Source organism: Grampus griseus, assembly GCF_964374135.1.
Source record: "Grampus griseus genome assembly, chromosome: 16".
Taxonomy (NCBI): Eukaryota; Metazoa; Chordata; class Mammalia; order Artiodactyla; family Delphinidae; genus Grampus; species Grampus griseus.
In genome coordinates, this window is record NC_139010.1 from 68,910,520 (window position 1) to 68,930,741 (window position 20,222).

A 20,222-nucleotide genomic window follows, 5' to 3' on the forward strand; every position below is an offset into this window, starting at 1 on the left:
ACAAAAGCATGCACTACACTGTCCAAGCGGTTTTTTCCTTTCTACTTGGTAGTATTTCACATAGTTCTTTCCTTATCAGACCTGCTTTATTCTCCTTACTACCTGCCAAGAATTCCATTGTGTGTAAGTGCTATAATGTATCTGGTTACTCTCCTATCAAGGAAGGCTTTCCTGGTTTCTGACATTATCAGCAATCCTATAGATTAATGATGATGAACAGAATAGCTCATACCTGAGCCCATGTGTCAGGCATTGTTCTAAGCACCGTACAGGTACATGAACTCCTTTAATCACGGTGACAGCCTTATGAGGGAGATACTAGTATTGCCATTTTACAGATGAGGAAACACACAGATGTTATCTACCCTAGGTCACAAAGCTGACCACAGACAAGGATTGAGCGCAGTATGACTCAGAGTCCATATTCCTAGCGGGTGCCTCAAACAGCCATTTAAAGTGATGCACTTTTTATTGAACTGATGTCTTTCTATGGAATAAATTACTAGTAGAGTCATTAGGTCAAAGGGAACACATTTTAAATTGTGGTAGCGGGCAATGGGCACATCCCTACGGAGGCTGCCCCAAGTTTACGTCTTCGTGATTGATAGTGCATTTTGTACTGTTTCATCATCGCTAATCTAAATGATGGGGAAAAGGCATTTCATTTAAATTTGCATTTTAAGAAACTATAAGTGAAGTTGAATGCCTCTCCCTGGTTTTAAGTAACCTGTTTGTTTTGCCATGAACTCTCTGGTCATGCCCTCTGCCCTTGGTTTTACTGGGTTGTATTTTGTTTTTCATTGACTTCTACTCATTTCTACTGAGGAAATGAGCTCTTTGCCTATCTGGAATATTTGATATTTTTCCCAGTTTATCTTTGACTTTGTCTCTGGTATCTGTTCTGCAGGGCAAATATAAAGTTTTGTGTAGTCAAAGTTGCCAACATTTTCCTTTTATAGGTTCTAGGTTTTGTGTCTGTCTTGAGTCTTCCCCATGCCAAGATTATAAAAAACAATTCTCTCATACTTTTTATCCTCAAATACTCTCATGGTTTTCAATGTTTTATATTTAGTCTTTGATCCATCTCCAATGTATTTTTGTTTTAGGGGTAAGACAGTAATCAACTTTCGGTATTCTCTCTGAATGGCTAGTCACTTGCCTCAACACATTGATTGTAAGTGAAAAAAATCTATCTTGATTTAGACTGCAGTTTAGTATATGATAATAGCATCCACTGGGAGTATTTCCGGATTATCTCATCACATAGATTTGTCTATTTATGACCAATAGAAAACTTCTATAGCTCCACAGTAAGCAAATTTGGTAACATTTGGGTAACCTCTCTGCTACCCACCCAATTCCTGTTACTTTTCAAAAACTTTCTAATTTTGTAAGTTTTATTTTCCTGGGTGAACTTTAACTTTTTAATTTCCCAAGAAAATCCTGTTGGTCTTTACTAGGGTTGCATTAAATGTATAAATTTATTTAGGGAGATTGGACCCCTTAACCATTTCAAGTATGTCTTTCCATTATTCAAGCCTTTTTATGTCCCGCGGATGTGAACTTTTTAAATGTAGGTTTTACACATTTATTCTTTTTTTTTTTAATAAATTTATTTAATTAATTTATTTATTTCTGGCTCTGTTGGGTCTTCGTTGCTGCACGCGGGCTCCCTCTAGTTGTGGCGAGCGGGGACCACTCTTCTTTGCGGTGCGAGTGCTTCTCATTGCGGTGGCTTCTCTCGTTGCAGAGCACGGGCTCTGGGTGCGTGGGCTCAGCAGCACGTGGGAGCTTCCCAGACCAGGGCTCAAACCCGTGTCCTCTGCATTGGCAGGTGGACTCCCAACCACTGCGCCACCAGGGAAGCCCCCTACACATTTATTCTCATACACTATGGGAATGGCACCTTTTCCATTATTTTCGAATTAGTTATTTGCACAAAATATAGGAAAGCTATCGACTTTCTGGCTACTGATTTGGTAACTGGCCACCTAACTGAAATATCTCATGGTTTCTAATTGCCTCTTATTTCTTTAGAGAGATTTTAGGATTCCCTTCTCAGCAAATTTTTTTAATTGGGAAATATGACAATAAATTTTATCTTAGATATAACTGAATGTTGGCCCTTTCTGACTCATTTAAGATAACATGGGTAGCTGAGGTTTACCCTCCTTAGGAACCAATGCTTTTCCATTTTTTAAATTTTGTATTGAAATATAGTTGATTTACAATGTTGTGTTAGTTTCAGGTGTACAGCAAAGTGATTCAGTTACACATACATATAAATATATATATTCCTTTTTTACATTCTCTTCCATTATAGGTTATTACAAGATACTGAGTATAGTTCCTTGTGCTATACAGTAGGTCCTCATATCAGCCTTTTCTCTGACCATGTTTTGCGAAAGAGGATTGTTGTCTCAAATCATGTTGTGTTTTATTTCTTATTAGAAGAAAACTCCATGTGCTACAGAAGAGTAAACTGGAGTAAGGAAAGGTGAAAACTCCTCAGCTCCAGAGCTCTGAGAAAGCTGGGTGAAGGATCTTGCAATAGAACTCTTATCTGGTTCACATTCATTGCATATAAAGGAAAAGGTTATCAGATCCTCCCAGGTATGCTCATGAGGCTATTGGTTTGTAATGTCCTATTGACCTGTTGCCATTACTTTGGGCTTTGTCTATATATATTAACTACGCAGTTAAGGAATGATATGGAGGGCTCCTAAATTGGGGGTGGCAGAAATTTAGGGAAATAACAATGGAGGCTGGATTAGAACTTAAAGCCCAACCGGGAAAGCAGAACTTTCATATACAGCCTCCTTAATAACACACAGGCCCCTTTGGAGTCATTATGAGTTGAGAAGATTTGTGACATAGTCTCTAGGAGAGAGTTAAGTAATTCAGTATGGAAGAATGTGTTAATTAACTGCGTGTAAGAACTTGGGGACTGTGGTCTCCCTTTTAATGAACTTTCTATCACCACAGAATGAGCCCATACATGCAAGAGAACAGAAAACCAATTAAGTCCCAATGAGTGTGCCACTTTCTAGAAGGCAGATTTTTTTAAAGCTTATAATTGCAATCTATATCTCATTATTGAATAGAAAATAATTCGTTCTTCAAGAGTAAAAGCAAAGATAATTAGTCTTATTGTCCTTTGAATTCCAAAAACCCAGGGCAACAGAATCATGTATTTCTAGGCTGGACCATTTACCCACTTAACACTGTAGATGACTTCATTTGATAAGATCCATCCTGCAGATTCTTCCAAGCCTGGAGGAGCAGACTGATCCTGACTGGTTTTTTATATATGTTAGAAATACATCCTTTCACCATCCATCATCCCGAACCTAATACCCTGCCAAAATATTGATCAGGAGTACCTATCTCAAGATTGTCCAGAGTGACTTTCGATAATTTAAGATTGGAGAGTTTGGGGGTGGGAGAGTTTATTAAGGGAGAAGTGGGTCAACTGAGAGTATTTAGAACAGATAATTCTGAACTAGAAAACTGGTCATTTATTCAGCAACCACTCATTGAAAGTTTACTCTGTGCCAGGCATGGTGCAGGCATTGGAAGCACAGCAGTGAACATAACAAAAATCCTTGTTCCGATTAAAGCATCAATTCAGTAGGGGCAATGGACCATAAGGGACTAGGACTATTTCAGATAGCAAACAGTGACATGGAGAAGAGAAATCAGGGTCCATGACAGTGACTGAGGTGGAAAGGGCAATATTAAATAGGGTGATCAGAGAGAGCCTCTGAGGAAATGACATTGGAGTTGAGATCTGAGCTACAAGCAATACACAACCATTTCAGATCTGGGGAAGAGTGTTTCAGGCAAAAAGAAGAGCAGATACAGAGACCCTAAGATGGGAGTGGACTTATGCTTGAAGAGCAGAATACACAGCAGAAAAATAAAATCTTTTAAGTGAAAGGGACTATCAGAAGACAAATTATTTATAGATTATAGGGAGATTCTGAAAGATTCGTAGCAATCAACATAGTTGACCAAAAACATGAATATTAGAGTAGAAGGGGGTCATTTAAGGACTTTATCCAAGGAAAACGGGACAATGAAGACATGCTGCCCCAAATCTTCAAAGGAGCAAAACCCAAAGCTGATTATGGGGTGGTCATAACCTAGGTACCAAGGCTGGTCCTGGGAGCTTGCAAGCAGGTATGAAGGCAGGAGGTGTCCTTCAGCAAGCTTGGGAATTCAACACGTCAGGAGCCAGATGAGTAATGTTGGCTGTGGCCATTCAAACCACAGAGGAAGTGAGGGGCCTGGAGAGTGAGTCAAGGGGAAGGGCTGAGGACAGATGGGCATCCTGGGGTATGGGACTAAGGCGTGTCACTATTACCACATCAGAAAGCGGAGGAAGCTTTCCAATTGGGGCAACCCTGTGGCTTGTTCAAACATCTGTAGATAACCTCAAACAAGAACTCCCAGATACAGTGTAACACAGCTCTCCTTCCTCTTTTCTTTACTGCTATTGCACTTGTCCTTACTCCATTCTTTCCCAACTGGGAGTGACGTTAAGGGAAGAGGAAAAGCTTGCAGGGGTTCCGTGGAGTGACCGATCAGAATTGTAATTTGAGTGACACAGGACACATGACGAGAGAGATGGTGGCTTCTCCCCTTGTTTACTTGAACATATCCGGAAGTGTTCATAGTTTCTAAAGTTTAGAATGGCAACCAGTCCAGTACTGGTGTAACCCGAAGGTCTTGCCTTCTCTCAGACCCTCGGTTTCTCCCATTTAAACAGTGAGAGAGTTATATGATACAAATTATGTTATATGATGCAAATCCTCTCTAGTGCTAGCATCCTAGGTTCAAAATGTGTGTGTGTGCTGTGCATTAAAAAGGAGACTATCGGGCTTCCCTAGTGGCGCAGTGGTTGAGAGTCCGCCTGCCGATGCAGGGGGACACGGGTTCGTGCCCCGGTCCGGGAAGATCCCACATGCCGCAGAGCAGCTGGGCCCGTGAGCCGTGGCCGCTGAGCCTGCGCGTCCGGAGCCTGTGCTCCGCAACGGGAGAGGCCACAACAGTGAAAGGCCCGCGTACGGAAAAAAAAAAAGAAAAAAAGGAGACTATCAAGATAGTGAAAAGACAACCTACACATTGGCAGAAAATATTTGCAAATCATATTTCTGAGAAGGTTCTAGTATCAGAATATATAAAGAAGGCTTACAAGTCAACAACAAAAAGACAAACAGCCCAATTTAAAAATAGACAAAGGACTGCAATAGACATTTCTTCACAGAAGAAATACAAATGGCCAAAAAGCACATGAAAAGTTGCTAAACATCATTGGTCATTAGGGAAATGCAAATCAAAATCAAAATGAGATGTCATTTCACACCCATTAGAATGGGTATTATTTTTTTTTTAAAGAAAAAAACAGCAAATGTTGGTAAGGATGTAAAGAAATTGGAATCCTCTACATTGCTGGTTGGAATGTAAAATGATAGAGCTACTGTGGAGAACAGTTTGGTGGTTCTTCAAAAAATTAAACATAAAATTACCATGTGACCCAGCATTTCCACTACTATTTACCCCAAAGAACTGAAAATAGGTATTCAAACAAAACTTGTATACAAATGTTCACAGCACTATTCACCACAGCCAAAATGTGGAAATAACCCAAATATCTACCAACTGATGACTAGATCAGCAAAATGTGGTCTATCCATACAATGGAACATTCTTCAGCCATTAGAAGGAATGAAGTACTGATACATGCTAAACCTTAGACATGGATAAACCTTAAAAATATTATGCTGAGGGCTTCCCTGGTGGCGCAGCGGTTGAGAGTCCGCCTGCCGATGCAGGGGACACGGGTTCATACCCCTGTCCAGGAGGATCCCACATGCCGCAGAGCGACTGGGCCCGTGAGCCATGGCCGCTGAGCCTGCGCGTCCGGAGCCTGTGCTCCGCAACGGGAGAGGCCGCAACAGTGAGAGGCCCGCATACCGCAAAAAAAAAAAAAAAAAAAATTATGCTGAGTGAAAGAAGTTAGACACAAAGGGTCGCATATTACATAATTCCATTTATACGAAATATTCAGAATGGGTAAATACATGGAAACAGAAAGTAAATTAGTGGTTGCCCGGGGTGAGGGGGAGGAGAGAGTGGGAGTTACAGTTTAATGGGTGCGTGGTTTCCGCTTTTGGGGCCCCGAAATGTTTGGGAAATAACTAGAGATGGCGGTTGCACAACACTGTGAATGTAATACTGTGACTGTGTTAAATGCTGCTAAGTTGTACATTTTAAAACTGGTTTATTCTACGTTATATGAATTTTACCTCCATTTTTTAAAATGTGGGGAGGCAGGGAGGAAGCATCTGAAATTCTGTGTATATCCTATTTGGATACCTGGTCAGCAGTAACAAACAAAGTGAGTAAGCTATTTCAGTTGACAAATACGTCTTTCAGTGTTTTCTGCAAATGAAGTCCCTTGCCAGTGCAGGCAAGGTAGTGAAGCGGCCAGGCTCATCCCGTCTGTGGGCAATAGGACAGGAGTTCACCTAAAAGGAGTGCTCAAGAATTGGCAGACCGTGGTCCGGATTACACCAGATGTGTTTTCGTTTATCCCATACCAGACCCTTACTAATAGAGCCAGAAGTTAAAATTGAGGTTTCATAAAAATCCAGTGTTCCAGGTTTTCTAGGGAGTAAAGAATCTGACCATCTGGTGACCCTGGGCTCACATTACTACATGGTAAGAATCAGCCGGGGTGGACAGCAGGTGCCACCTTTAGACTGGTCATGGGTTCTTTCTCTCTCTCCTCCCTTTGTGTTACCTGCCAGGCAATTCACCCTCCCTCTTCCCCCTTCCCACACTGCCAGATTTCACCTTTAGACCCTCTTTTGAAGACGTTGTTTGCAAAGTCTCCCATTATGTCTCCAACTGAAATATAAAGCTGCCATGTGTAAGAAGAGGGTAAAAGTCCTCAGTGCAACAATCTGTTCTTGTATCCAAGCAGGGAGGTGCAGGTAAGAATATTTCACTTGAGGAGGGACGAAGGCAAAGGGCAGAACCCTAGATTCTAAGGTAGCACCAGGCTGGTGGCAGTACCCCAGGCTGAGGACAGGGGTTGGCAGGAGGCAGAGATGGCTGAGCACAAAGCAGGTTCCCTCTTCCTTTGGCATTGCTACCTGTCCTGTGAATTTTGCAGCTTCCCCTGGGGCAGCCGCCCTTCTCAGCCTGAAGTGGGTGGCCGGCCTTGGAATGGTGTCCCGCATGGCTGGCTCTCTAATATGCTTTGCCTCCTGGACTGCCTTACCACACAGTTTTGGCTAAGGCTGGATTCCAAAAATCCCAGCTCTCAGAATCCTGGCAGGTGGTCATAATAGCACCTGTTGTTAGGTAAACTAGCACCTTTGGGATCTGGCTTTTTTTTAATCTTCTTTTTCTTTACCTAAACACAATGTGGAAGAAACCAAAGAATTGAGACAGTCATCCCAGTCTCTGGAAGTTCAATTTTGCTCCATAAAATGGAAAGGGACTACTCCAAACTCAGGAATAACCAATCAAGGGGTAGAAAAATGATGAAAAGTGACTCAGGGTTTCTTGTGACTGTTATGGTTCCCACACAAAATTTCTAGGCTTTAAAGCCTTTGTTAAAGTGGAAGGAACTGTTTCCCTTAGTGGCAAAAGTTCCAGGTGCCAGCTAATGGCAGCTGTCCCAAAGCTCTGAGGGTGGCTATGACTTTTTATTGGACTTGCTCTGCTCTCTTGATTTTGAGTAGGAACGTTTAGTTTCATCTCTGAGATATAGGGCGTTGCAGTAAACTTTAAAGAATACAAAATCTGAAATGCCTTTGCTGTGACCTGTAAGGGGCCAGATGAACTCAGTCTCCTTGAACCTTGTGGCTAGACTCTATAAGGAAAAAATGGGTTGTGATTTTGCAGATTTTAACAGGGAAGCAGCAGTGGCAAATGATGAGTGACCTTGGACAAGTCACTACTTCTGGGAGTTTCTATTTGCTTTCTCTGTAAAATGCGATTTCCATTAGATAATCCATGCAAACAACCCAGCTCAGTGCCTGGCATAGAGTTGGTGCTCATTTGTTTGATGCTGTTATTGTCCTAGTCAAGTCTGAAAGTTATGAGGCAAGAGCTGAGAGAGATGGCTTCAGCGAGAATGAGTTCCTAGGACCCACTCAAATGTTAATGCCTCCTGTTAGAGTAGTTTGAAGCTGGAAACTACAAGAAAAGCTGAGTTGTGGGGGAAGACTGTTGCTTTTGGTTCGCTGAGATCACTTCCTGGCCTGAATCTTCAATGCTCACCTGCTACCATGTGTCAGGCCCATTCTCCTGCATCCTTCCTGCAGACCTGGCTAAAGTTGCCTCCAATAAAAATGGTTCCTCCAGGCTCCCTGGAGGAGAGGACTTTGGACCTGGCAAGTTGTGGTTCTGTTGATTTCTGAGACCCTCCTGATGACTCAGAAAAGAAAGCAATGAGCAAGGCATATCTGGCCAGCAGGAAATGTCTTTCACAGGAGAATGCTCAATTTTTTTTTTTTTTTTTTTTTTTTTTTGCGGTATGCGGGCCTCTCACTGTTGTGGCCTCTCCCGTTGCAGAGCACAGGCTCTGGACGCACAGGCTCAGCGGCCATGGCTCACGGGCCCAGCCGCTCCGTGGCATGTGGGATCTTCCCGGACCAGAGCATGAACCCGTGTCCCCTGTATCGGCAGGCGGACTCTCAACCACTGCGCCACCAGGGAAGCCCGAGAATGCTTAATTTCTAAGATGGGTGATGTCACCTCTCCTGAGGTTCCCTCTTCTGTCTGGTTTATACTAGGGAGAGGCAGTTGCAAGAGTCCTTTGTGACCCTCGTTCTGCTTGGGCAGGGGGAGCTCTCTGGAGCCCCCTCCTCTGACTACCAGCTTATTTTGGGTCCAGAGGGCTTCTAGGCTTTGTCAGTCAAAAAATTAAAGGGTAGTCCTTTCTCAAAATTGTCTGGAAAATGATTAACCTGTTTCCTTTGATCCTTTCTGCCTTGTGGGAGGACAGTCAAGCAGCAAGGGTAGAGAATGCATTCTACTATTCTTGACAGTGTTAAGGTAAACAGTGGGAGAAATTCAGCTGCTAAAGTGGTCCAACCCTGGCTATTTGGAGGGCTAGAAGCTCTGTGTGTGTGTGTGTGTGTGTGTGTGTGTTCTTTCTGTAAACACAGAGCTATTGAGTAAAAATGTACGACCATTTCCTCTAACTTTTTCGTTCCTTCTTTTTTTTTTAGGCCTGAATTTCCTGCTGCTATTCACAAAGATGCTTTTTATCTTTAACTTCTTGTTTTCCCCACTTCCGACTCCGGCACTGATCTGCGTCCTGACCTTTGGAGCCGCCATATTCCTGTGGCTGATTAACAGATCCCGGCCCGTGTTGCCTGTTGTTGATCTGAACAAGCAATCGGTGGGACTCGAGGTAACTTACCCAGCACCTTTTCAGCTTGTCAAACTTGATCAAGCACAAACGAATTCAAGACCTGAGGATCACTGGTGAAGGAGACTTGGGTGGGGCGGGGGGTAGTATGGGAAAATAAGCCTTTTTGGTTAGCAAAACTACCCAAAATCTGTAAGTTAAACTTTCTAGTCATGGCATATTTTCCTTCGTAATAAAAATGAAATCACAGCTTTTACTGGTTTTATGATGCCAGTAATCTAGATCTGGGGTTGGCAAACTACAGCCTGCAGGCAAAATCCACCCTTTTCTGTGTGAGTAGCAAGCTAAGAATGTTTTTTATATTTTTCAAGGGATATGTAAAAAAAATTAAAAAGAGTGATAGATCATATGTGTTCCACGAAGCTTAAAGCATTTACAAAGTCCTTTACAGAAAAAGTTTGCTGACCCACGATCTAGATGAGGGAGTCAGTACTTTGGGGACAGGAGAACATTTTCATCAAGACACCCAGTGTCTGAGAATAGTAAAGAAGTTATTGAGTTAAATACCAGCTTTGAGGTAATGTTCCCTCTTAAAACGACAGACATGGAGCTGGGCTTTTCCCCTCAATTCCCTGACTTTTCAGCAAATCACACCGCCTCCTATATCTCTGAGCTAAGGGAAAGCTCCAAGAATGTTCTCTCATGATTTTTCATCTTCAACCCTTTTCAGAGAAAAAAAGCATTCCTGTTCCTTTGTAAAGCTAACCCCTTCTGATCTTTTTACAAACTCTGTTCTTCTACTCGGGAATCTTACTCCAAGTTGCCTCCACTCTCCGCCTGCCTCCCTTTTATTTGGAAGATTTTTAGCAGCATCTTCCTGTCCTGCTGGTCCTGCTGCTTCAGGCCACCATCTCTTTTCAATCCTCCCTTTCCCCCAGAGTCTTTAAGAGCAGTCCATTTGTTGATTCCCTCTTCTGAACTTCAGCTCACTGAGATCTGACCTTTATCACTACCATCTCCCCAGACTTCTCTGCATCGCTCATAATCTAACTTCTTAATTCAGTGATTCTTCAGCCTCTTCCTTTCAATTGACTTGACACTTCTTCTTTCCTGAAACTTCTACTTTTGCCTTTCATCGTATCCTTCAATGAGATTTCTTCCTAAGAAAGAAAGATTTCTTTCTTTGTCACTTAAGTTCCTTCCTCTCCTCATCTTACCGTGTCGGTCTCACCATCTCTTGATTCCTCTAAAGCAGGGGTTGGCAAACATGTTCTGTGAAGGCCAGATAGTGAAGAGTTTAGGCTCTGCAGACCACGTGGGTTGTGTCGCAACTACTCCACTCTGCCGTTATAGCGTGAAAGCACAGAAAATATGTAAATGAATGCGCATGACTGTGCTCCAATAAAATTTTATTTTAACAGTGACAAGCTATGTTTGGCCCCAGATTATAGTCTGCCAGTCCCTGCTTTCAATCCTCACTTCTTTTGAGAAAACCCCTCCTCTTCTATGACATGAATATGTACCTAAAAGTCTATGACACCCAAATCTGACTTTCTACTTCTGACCTCACCTGAGTTCCAGTCCATCTCAGTGACACTCAGGTACCTCAGGCTCCACACATCTTTGTACTGCATGTCTTCTCCCTTACACACACACACACACGCACACGCACACGCACACACACACACACACGCATGCACCCTTTCCCGCTTCCCTTCCTGCTCTATCTCAGTTAAATGCATCTCTTCTTACCCAATTGCCTAAAGTTGAGTTGAATCATCTTTCATTCTTCCTTCTTCCTCAGTCCATCTATGTAAGTAGACAGCAAGACCCCATCTTTCTTTTCTAGAAAAAGAACTTCATTTCTTTTTTTTTTTTAAATTTATTTTTTTTAATGGTTTCTTTTGGCTGTGTTGGGTCTTCGTTGGTATGCGCAGGCTTTCTCTAGTTGCAGTGAGCGGGGGCTACTCTTCGTTGTGGTGTGCGGGCTTCTCGTTGCAGTGGCATCTCGTTGCGGAACACAGGCTCTAGGTGCGTGGGCTCAGTAGCTGTGGCATGCGGGCTCTAGGGCACAGGGTCAGTAGTTGTGGCGCATGGGCTTAGTTGCTACGTGGCATGTGGGATCTTCTTGGATCAGGGCTCGAACTCGTGGGCCCTGCATTGGCAGGCAGATTCTTAACCACTGCGTCACCAGGGAAGTCCCAAAAGAACTTTATTTCTGATGTCTTGACTTAATGTGACATCTGATGGAAATCTCCTGGTGCTCCAGATTAAGTCAGATCTCTTGTTATAGCCTAATGGATTACCTTGTACTTTTATAGCCCTTATCTTGGTAATAATTTACAGTTTTGAATGCTTATTTAATTGATGCCTATGCTTCTCTAAACTAACTTTCATGAAGGTTGAACCATGCCTATAGCTCTTACTGCAGCTCCAGGATCTAAATCAGGGCCTGATCCTGTAGTTCCGCTGACATTTCTGGACAAATGCTACTCCCTCTTTCTCAAATACCCTGTTCTCGAGCTGCCCACCAGAATCTTCAGTGTGCTTTCTTGCCTCTGTACCTTCTTTTTTTAATTTTAGTTGAAGTATAGTTGATTTATAATACTGTGTTAGTTTCAGGTGTACAGCATAGTGTTTTTTGTTTGTTTGTTTGTTTGTTTGTTTTGCGGTACGCGGGCCTCTCACTGTTGTGGCCTCTCCCGTTGCGGAGCACAGGCTCCGGACGCACAGGCTCAGTGGCCATGGCTCACGGGCCCAGCCGCTCTGCAGCATGTGGGATCTTCCCGGACCGGGGCACGAACCCGTGTCCCCTGCATCGGCAGGCGGACTCTCAACCACTGCGCCACCAGGGAAGCCACGCATAGTGTTTTTTGTTTCTTGGGTTTTTTTGCAGATGATGTTCCATTATAGGTTATTATAAGACACTGTATAACTCCCTGTGCTATACAGTAAATCCTTGTTGCTTCCTCTGTGCCTTTGTTCAGGTTATTCCTTCACTTTGAATTATCCTCCTTTCCCTCTGCTCTACGAAACCTCATCATTTTGGTAAATGCTTACTTATCTTCAAAGTCTCTATTGAAATGTTATTTCTTCTCTGTAGCATTTCTACTTGATACAGAATTGTTCACTTCATTCATCTCCCAAAACCATTATTACAGCATGTACATCACAGTATTATATTTGCATGTTTTTCCCTTCTCACCCTATCCCAGCTCCAAAAACTCTCATTTATGGGGCGCTCATGGGCAGTAATTTTGTCTTAACTCACTTTGCATTTACAGTAGTTGCCCAGTGACTGGAACACAGTATGCATTTGATAGATGTTTAAACTTCACATGATTTTTTTAAAACGATATAACTATAATATTATCTCTTTTGTGTGTGTGTGTGTGTGTGTGTGTGTGTGTGTGTGTGTGCATGTGCATGCACATGCGTGTATGCCTAGGGAGGTGGGGGGAGATTGCCAAAAACATAACTGTGACAACCTCTGGATTTCTCTGATATGAAGACACCACAATTTGGAGATTTAAAAAATTGATTGACTGAGTACTAAAAGGGTCATCGCTGTGACCTCAATAGTCAGTGTTTATGTTCTTTTCAGTTCAATACATAAGGGTTTGGAAAGGGTGGGGAAAGACTCAGTCTTAACCTAAACTTGGTCTTGTGTCTTAGGGAGGAGCACGGAGAGGTCCTTGCCAGGACAATGACCTAATACGTTACTACTTCTCAGATGCCAAGACGATGTATGAAGTTTTCCAAAGAGGAGTTGCTGTGTCTGGTAAGCCTGGATGTCTCACCTTGCCTGTAAGACCAAGGTGGGGTCCTGTTCTGTACCTCTCCTTCCCAGTCTCACTTCTAAAACTCTAGCTGTTTAAATGTGGTGGTCCAAGAAGAATCACAAATACAGCGTGGAGGGGACGTGAGCACAGAATCAGGATGGGTGCTGTAAACTGTGTAGTAGGACAGACTTGGGTTTGAAACCCAGTTCTTCTATTTCCAGCTGTGCGACTTTACATAAACGACTTTGCCCCTCTGAACCTATTTCTCACTTAACACAAGGAGAACTTCCTGGCCAAGTTGTTGTTAAAGAGTTAACAGTAGGAAAGTATTTTGATTAATTCACTAGTACATTATATTTGTTTAGGAACATGCTTTTCATAAATGCAATTCCCTGCATTATAGAATCTGAGCCAGAATTAGTATGCAGACCTCCTGACTTCTTACCTCGCCCTTGCCCCCAGTGCCATACTGCTGGCCCATGCTGCTGCCCATAGTATCACAGAAGGTAATTATCTTTTGGACTTTCTTAGAAACATCACCACGTGACCTTTGGTAGGGTCATTTGGAAAATATCAAGGCTCAGTAATTCTGTCTTGTATCATTGAACATGATGCTAGGTACACTGGTTTCCTTTCAAAATCAACTGGCTTATAAGTCTCCCTATAACTTTTTTCTTTTGGGTGATATTCAGTCCAGGCGGAGGTTTACCTCTGTGACTTCTTCTCATCCCTTCCCTTCTGCCTTTTAATTATGACTATGACAATATTTAATAGTCGAGTGCTAACCAGCCTATCATATTGCACGGATATCATCTACTTTATCTTCCCCTACAGGGGTTAGTTGCTATCACCCCATTTTTATTTATTTTTATTTTTTAAATATTTATTTGTTTGTTTGTTTTGGCTGCGTCTCATCTTAGTTGCGACATCGTTGTTTGTTTGGTTTCTTTTGGCTGCGTTGGGTCTTTGCTCCTGCGCGCGGGCTTTCACTAGTTGCGGCGAGTGGGGGCTACTCTTTGTTGTGGTGCACGGGCTTCTCATTGTAGTGGCTTCTCTTGTTGCGGAGCACAGGCTGTAGGAGCCTGTGCTGTAGGCGTGCAGGCTTCAGTAGTTGTGGCACATGGGCTCAGTAGTTTTGGTGCACGGACTAAGTAGTTGTGGCGCACGGGCGTAGTTGCTCCGTGGCATGTGGGATCTTCCTGGACCAGGGATGGAATCCGTGTCCCCTGCATTGGCAGGTGGATTCTTAACCACTGCGCCACCAGGAAAGTCCCTCACCCCCATTTTTTAAAGCAAGGAAACAGAGACTCTGAGATTCAGGAACATTTCAAAGGAGACAGAGCTAGAAAATGTTGACACTGATACTGAAATTTAAATCTGTCTATCTGGCTAGATTATTCTATTTTACGTCAGCTCTTAAGTGTTTTATAAAAGTTGTTGCACCTCCAGACAAGGAAAGGTTTTTGTAAAGAAAACTTATATCTGAAGTCTCTAAAGGGGACTGTACTTACTATTTCTGGCTCCAAATTAGTACTGATTTAGACTTCCAGGCAAATAACAAACACAAACCAATGCAACCATTAGTTTTATTTATTTGACAACTTAAGATAGTATATAGCTAATACAATAGACTTTCCTTTGGGATTTTCCATTTTTTGAAGTTTTCTTCACTGAGCATGTGTTGTTATTGTAACTAGAAACAAGTCATTGAGTGTGTAATATGTGGCACATAACACTGCTTCATTTAGAAATTTTATTTCAATACTCAATTTAAACTAAACAGATAAAGTTAAAATGGCTTCTCATGTAAGTAGGCTTGAAAAATCCATCCTGGCTATTTCCATAGAAAAATGACATGTCTGTCTACAACTGGGATTGAATACATCAGCCCTAACCTCTATCTTTAACCCCTACCCAGTAGATGATCCATGTTGAGAATCACCTGCAGATAATGTTTAAAATATAGATCCTCTGGCTCCACCTTGTTGTTTTTTTTAATTTAATTTTATTTATTTATTTTTGGCTGTGTTGGGTCTTCGTTGCTGAGCATGGGCTTTCTCTAGTTGGGGCGAGTAGGGGCTACTCTTCATTGCAGTACACAGGCTTCTCTCATTACGGTGGCTTCTCTTGTTGTGGAGCATGGGCTCTAGGCATGCGGTCTTCAGTAGTTGTGGCACGCAGGCTCAGTAGTTGTGGCTCACGGGCTTAGTTGCTCCGCGGCATGTGAGATATTCCTGGACCAGGGATCGGACCCGTGTCCCCTGCATTGGCAGGCGGATTCACAACCACTGTGCCACCAGAGAAGCCCTCCACTGTGTTTTACTGAATTAGAATTCCAGATAGTTTGACCTAAGAATATGAGTTTTTAACAAAGCTTTCCAGGGATTCTGCATGCCGGAGTTTCAACTCTATCCAGCTTTGGAACCCAGTTTTGCTGAGAAGTTGTTAATGGGTGGATTCTTTTTAGATGGCCACGTCTTAGAACAGAAGATCTAAGTTGCTTAAGTTAATCAAAGGCTAGGCTGTTGCCTGGTCAGGACTCTGGCTAATCAGACTGAAGCTGATTAGGGCACAGAGTTGAATGAAACCCCAATTGGTTCCCCTTTGGGCCAGTTATTTGACTTGTTCCTTGGTCATGGGCCTCTGCTAGTATTTTCATCAACAGGGAAGTGATAAGGAGATGCAGTATAGTTTTTCCCACCTTCATCAGCTCTGCCACTTACTGAGTGAGCTTGAAGCTGTCTAGCCCTTCATGATACTTGGTACCGTGGGGATAACAGTAGTTATTGGGAAGACCCAATGAGTTAAAATGCCTAGCACAGAGTAAGCTAGGTACCATAAATGGTGCTTATCACTGGTGATTAATGTCAGTACAGACAATCCTGTTGGTAGAGCACCAATGGCACACACTCTAGGCTGGAGCAGTGGCTGTGAACTCTAAAGCAGGACTTGCCTGTGGCTTCAGGGAAAGTCTTAGTCTGAGACTTGACTTCTTGAGCGTTCATGCAGCTGTTTCAGCAGAAAGAAAAAGAACTAACGTTTCCTGTGGACAGTCTCCACATTCATTTTTTTTTTAATATCTCTTTAATCAGAGTGGCTATCTCTTTCCTGCTTTCTTTCCTTTTTCCTCTGTCACTTAGTCTGGAAGTTCACTTATTTACCTCTGAATTCCTAGTAACCTTCTCTTTGAATGCTTCCTTTGGGCTAGACCTGAATTCCTCTTGGCAATTTGGCTAAATCCTCTATGTAAAATTTCCTTCTCTTCTGCTTTTCTATTTATAACTCAGTCTCACGCTTCCCTGGTGGCGCAGTGGTTAAGAGTCCGCCTGCCGATGCAGGGGACACGGGTTCGTGCCCCGGTCCAGGAAGATCCCACATGCCGCGGGGCGGCTGGGCCCGTGAGCCATGGCCGCTGAGCCTGCGTGTCCGGAGCCTGTGCTCCGCAACAGAAGAGGCCACAACAGTGAGAGGCCTGCGTACCGCAAAAAAATAATAATAATAAAAAAAATAACTCAGTCTCATTCTGGCTTAGATGTTGGGTCTTCTCGGCCAGTTAGAGTTGTTCCTTAGCCTAACAAATATCATGGACTTTCGTGGCTTCTGTGGCTGCAATTACTATTTACTCTAGTAAGTGGATGTTCCCAGACTTATTGTAATTTTAAATAAGGCTGAGTAGTTTCAATGTTCAGAAGTGTAATTCTTCTATTGTCAAATGTAAGACAATAAATGTAAGTTGTAAAAATCTTGATGGCCAGTGTGTGTGTACATGTGTGTGTGTACATGTGTGCTCCTGTATGTACTCGTATGTGTATGTGTTCTTGCAGTTCTTCATGAGTCTCAGTATCTCAGAAGACACTCTCATACAAACGGGCGAAGTACATTACCAGATAAAACTTAACAAATGAGGGAAAAGGCCCCACTTTAATAGCTGTTAAAGAAACCTAGACTAAAGTAATAACTTTCTAAAAAATTTTTTATTTTATTCATTTATTTATTTATTTTTGGCTGCTTCGGGTCTTAGTTGTGGCCCACGGGCTCTTTTCGTTGTGGCGCGTGGGCGTCTCTCTAGTTGTGAGGGTTTTCTCTTCTCTGGTTGTGGTGCACGGGCTCCAGGGCACGTGGGCTCTCTAGTTGTGGCACATGGGCTTAGTTGCCCCACAGCATGTGGGATCTTAGTTCTCTGACCAGGGATCGAACCCACATCCCCTGCATTGCAGGACAGATTCTTTACCACTGCACCTCCAGGGAAGTCCCTAAAGCAATAAATTTTAAAACCTATTTAACCAGAAGACATATTAAAAAGAGACTATTTAGTGTCTATGACTTGATGTATTGCTGGTTGGAGAAAAGCAAATTGTCACAGCTGCTTCACCAAGCAATGTGGGGCCAGGTATTAAAAACCTGAGCCGTGTGACCAACCATCCTCACTCCCAGCCGCTGCCACCCTTCCCAACACAGTTATTTCATTTAAAATACTCTATTCTAAGAAAATTTTCTAACTTTGAAATGATCAGTTGGAAAATATGCATCATACCATTACCATTACCAAGATTGAGGTGTCAATCTTGGAAACAATCTCAACGCCCATAATGAGATAAATTCAGCTATACAGTAGAACCCTTCATAACTTGGCCATAATAAGGCCATTGAAATCTCTACAGAGAAGAAATAATAACAGGGGAATATTTATATCAAACAGGGGAAGGAAGCAGGATACCAAAATATACATGTGAAATGAGTATAACCCTGTAGAACTATCAAAGGAGGTATGAAAGAAAATATCATCCTTAACAATGGTGTTTATGTGATGAGATTATTGATGACTTGTATTTTGATTTTTTTCTAAATTTTTATGAACATATATTTCTTTCATTGTAGGGAAGCTCAATCCGAGATTATCCGATATAGTCTATTAGTGTTTACTTGTGAGCTTTTGTTTGTTCACCTCATGTGGGCTAGTCCATACTCATGGCTTTCCCCAAATGCCTGTTACCATGGAGGTCACACATTCCAACATGGAACCACCCTTGTTTTGTAGCATTTCCCAAGTGTTTCAAATGTAGTTTACAAGGCTCCCTCTGCCTTTGAGAACTGAGTACTTACTGCGTTTGAATTTCCTTGGCACATAAGAGAAGCTCGCATCTTTACTGGATTTATCCTTTGTGTCTTGTCTCTTCCTAACCTCCTTTAACCTTCTCTGGTCCAAAGAATTTGCAACTGGAGCTGATTTTCATTTAATGTTATGTTTTTAGACAATGGGCCTTGCTTGGGATATAGAAAACGAAACCAGCCCTACAGATGGCTGTCCTACAAACAGGTAAGTCAGGCCCATGATTTTGGATAAATTCTTTTGCTTATGTGGTTATCTTGGGCTAATATGATCTCTTTTGGGTCTTGACTGCTTTTTTTCCTCTCTCTTTACCTCTCTCACTTGTAGGTGTCTGATCGAGCAGAGTACCTGGGCTCCTGTCTCTTGCAGAAAGAATATAAGCAATCACAAGAACACTTTGTTGGCATCTTTGCTCAGAATAGGCCAGAGGTAACCATGCTGAAATTAACTCAAGGAAATGAGTCAGGGCTAAGTCTAAAGACTTTAAACCCTACCCCAAATCCAGCACTCTGTCACTTGCTGATGACTTATCAAAGCTGTTTAAAGACCTCAGATTCTTTAAATATTGTTCCACTTAAAAGTTACAGTGCAGGACTTCTTTAATCCTGGTTGAATGTCTAGTGCTATTTGCTAGGTGACTGGACCTCTCTTACATGTCTCCCATTATGTGTCATTTTAAGTCAGTCTGTTGTATGAAGAAAATAAGAAAGCTATGAAGGACTGGCAAGTAAGAGCTTGAGGATGATGTGGAAAGGGATGAGTTTGTACTAGAATTGGAATTTGCACATTGTACGTGAACTAGCAACCAAGGCATCCATTGCTACTAAGACCAGCTGTAGCCATCTTTCCACAGTGAGTTGAAAATGGACTTTAGACATTAAGATGATTGGAATTAAGCTTATCTTCAAGTTCAAGTTAAGTCATTAGACCCAATATCCTCAGAGAAAGCCTTTGTATGTTTCAGAAGAGTTGGATGACATGTGCTCACCTAAGCCAGTTGCTTAACTAAAAATCCAAGAGGGCCCTGGCTGCACTTTTAGGTGCATCTACGTACTTCATCTTCATTACACCCAGCCTCAGTAAGAAGAGATATCCTTGACTCTAGTTCAGGAACTTAACACCAAACCTAGTATCTTAATCTACTAGGGCTTCCATAACAATATACCACAGACTGGTGACTTAAACAACAGAAATTAATTTTCTCACAGTCCTGGAGCTTGGAAGTTCAAGATCAAGGTGTCAGCAGGTTTATTTTCTCCTGAGGCCTCTCTTCTTGGCTTATAGATGGCTGCCTTCTTGCTGTGTCCTCCCATGACCATTTCTCTGCCATCCCCTGTGTTTCTTTCTCTTCTTATAAGGACAACAGTTATATTGGATCAGGGCCCCATCCTTATGACCTCATTTAACCTTAGTTACCTCCTTAAAGGAGCTATCTACAAAAACAATTGCAATGGGGTTAGGGCTTCAACATAAATTTTAGGGGGAACACAATTCAGTTCATAATGCCTACACTGACATTCAAGGTTCGCCATTAGCAGATTCCAGCCCACCTTTCCAAGTCATTTCCTGTCACTTTTTATGCTTTCTGATGTGTACTTAGTGATGTCATGCGGTCCTATCTTTGTTCATTCACTTCCTTCTTCCTTGAATCCCTTCTCTGCTTCCATCTCCATGACCAAATCCTACCTGTCCTTCAAAGCCCTGCCCAATTTCCGTCACTTTTCCCAAAGCAGTCCCAGATAGCCTACCCCACCCCTGAGTGTGGCTCTACCTCAAGACTCCCTAATGCTTTCCATAACCCTTATGGATAGAACTTATTACACTCTCCCTTTGTTTTATAGTTGTCTCTGTACCTATCTTATCTTCTTTATTTAATTATATTTTATAGCATCAGCAGTGGCAGTCCCTAGGGCATCACAAAAAAGGTGATTTTTTT

At 42.4% G+C, this 20,222-nt stretch overlaps 1 protein-coding gene across 3 annotated transcripts in view; it reads left to right on the forward strand.

The window, feature by feature from the left end:
* Positions 1 to 20,222, forward strand: part of ACSL5 (acyl-CoA synthetase long chain family member 5) — a 45,252-nt gene that overhangs the window by 9,590 nt on the left and 15,440 nt on the right. For 2 of the 3 annotated variants that reach the window (XM_082673871.1, XM_082673873.1), the window contains exons 2-5: positions 9,252 to 9,436; positions 13,070 to 13,175; positions 18,429 to 18,493; positions 18,614 to 18,715. In XM_082673871.1, the coding sequence (XP_082529997.1) occupies positions 9,281 to 9,436; positions 13,070 to 13,175; positions 18,429 to 18,493; positions 18,614 to 18,715 (429 nt within the window). In that variant the 5' untranslated portion in view covers positions 9,252 to 9,280. Of the gene's footprint in view, positions 1 to 2,451; positions 2,614 to 9,251; positions 9,437 to 13,069; positions 13,176 to 18,428; positions 18,494 to 18,613; positions 18,716 to 20,222 lie in introns of all 3 variants that reach the window. The other variant, XM_082673872.1, reaches the window with a different exon arrangement.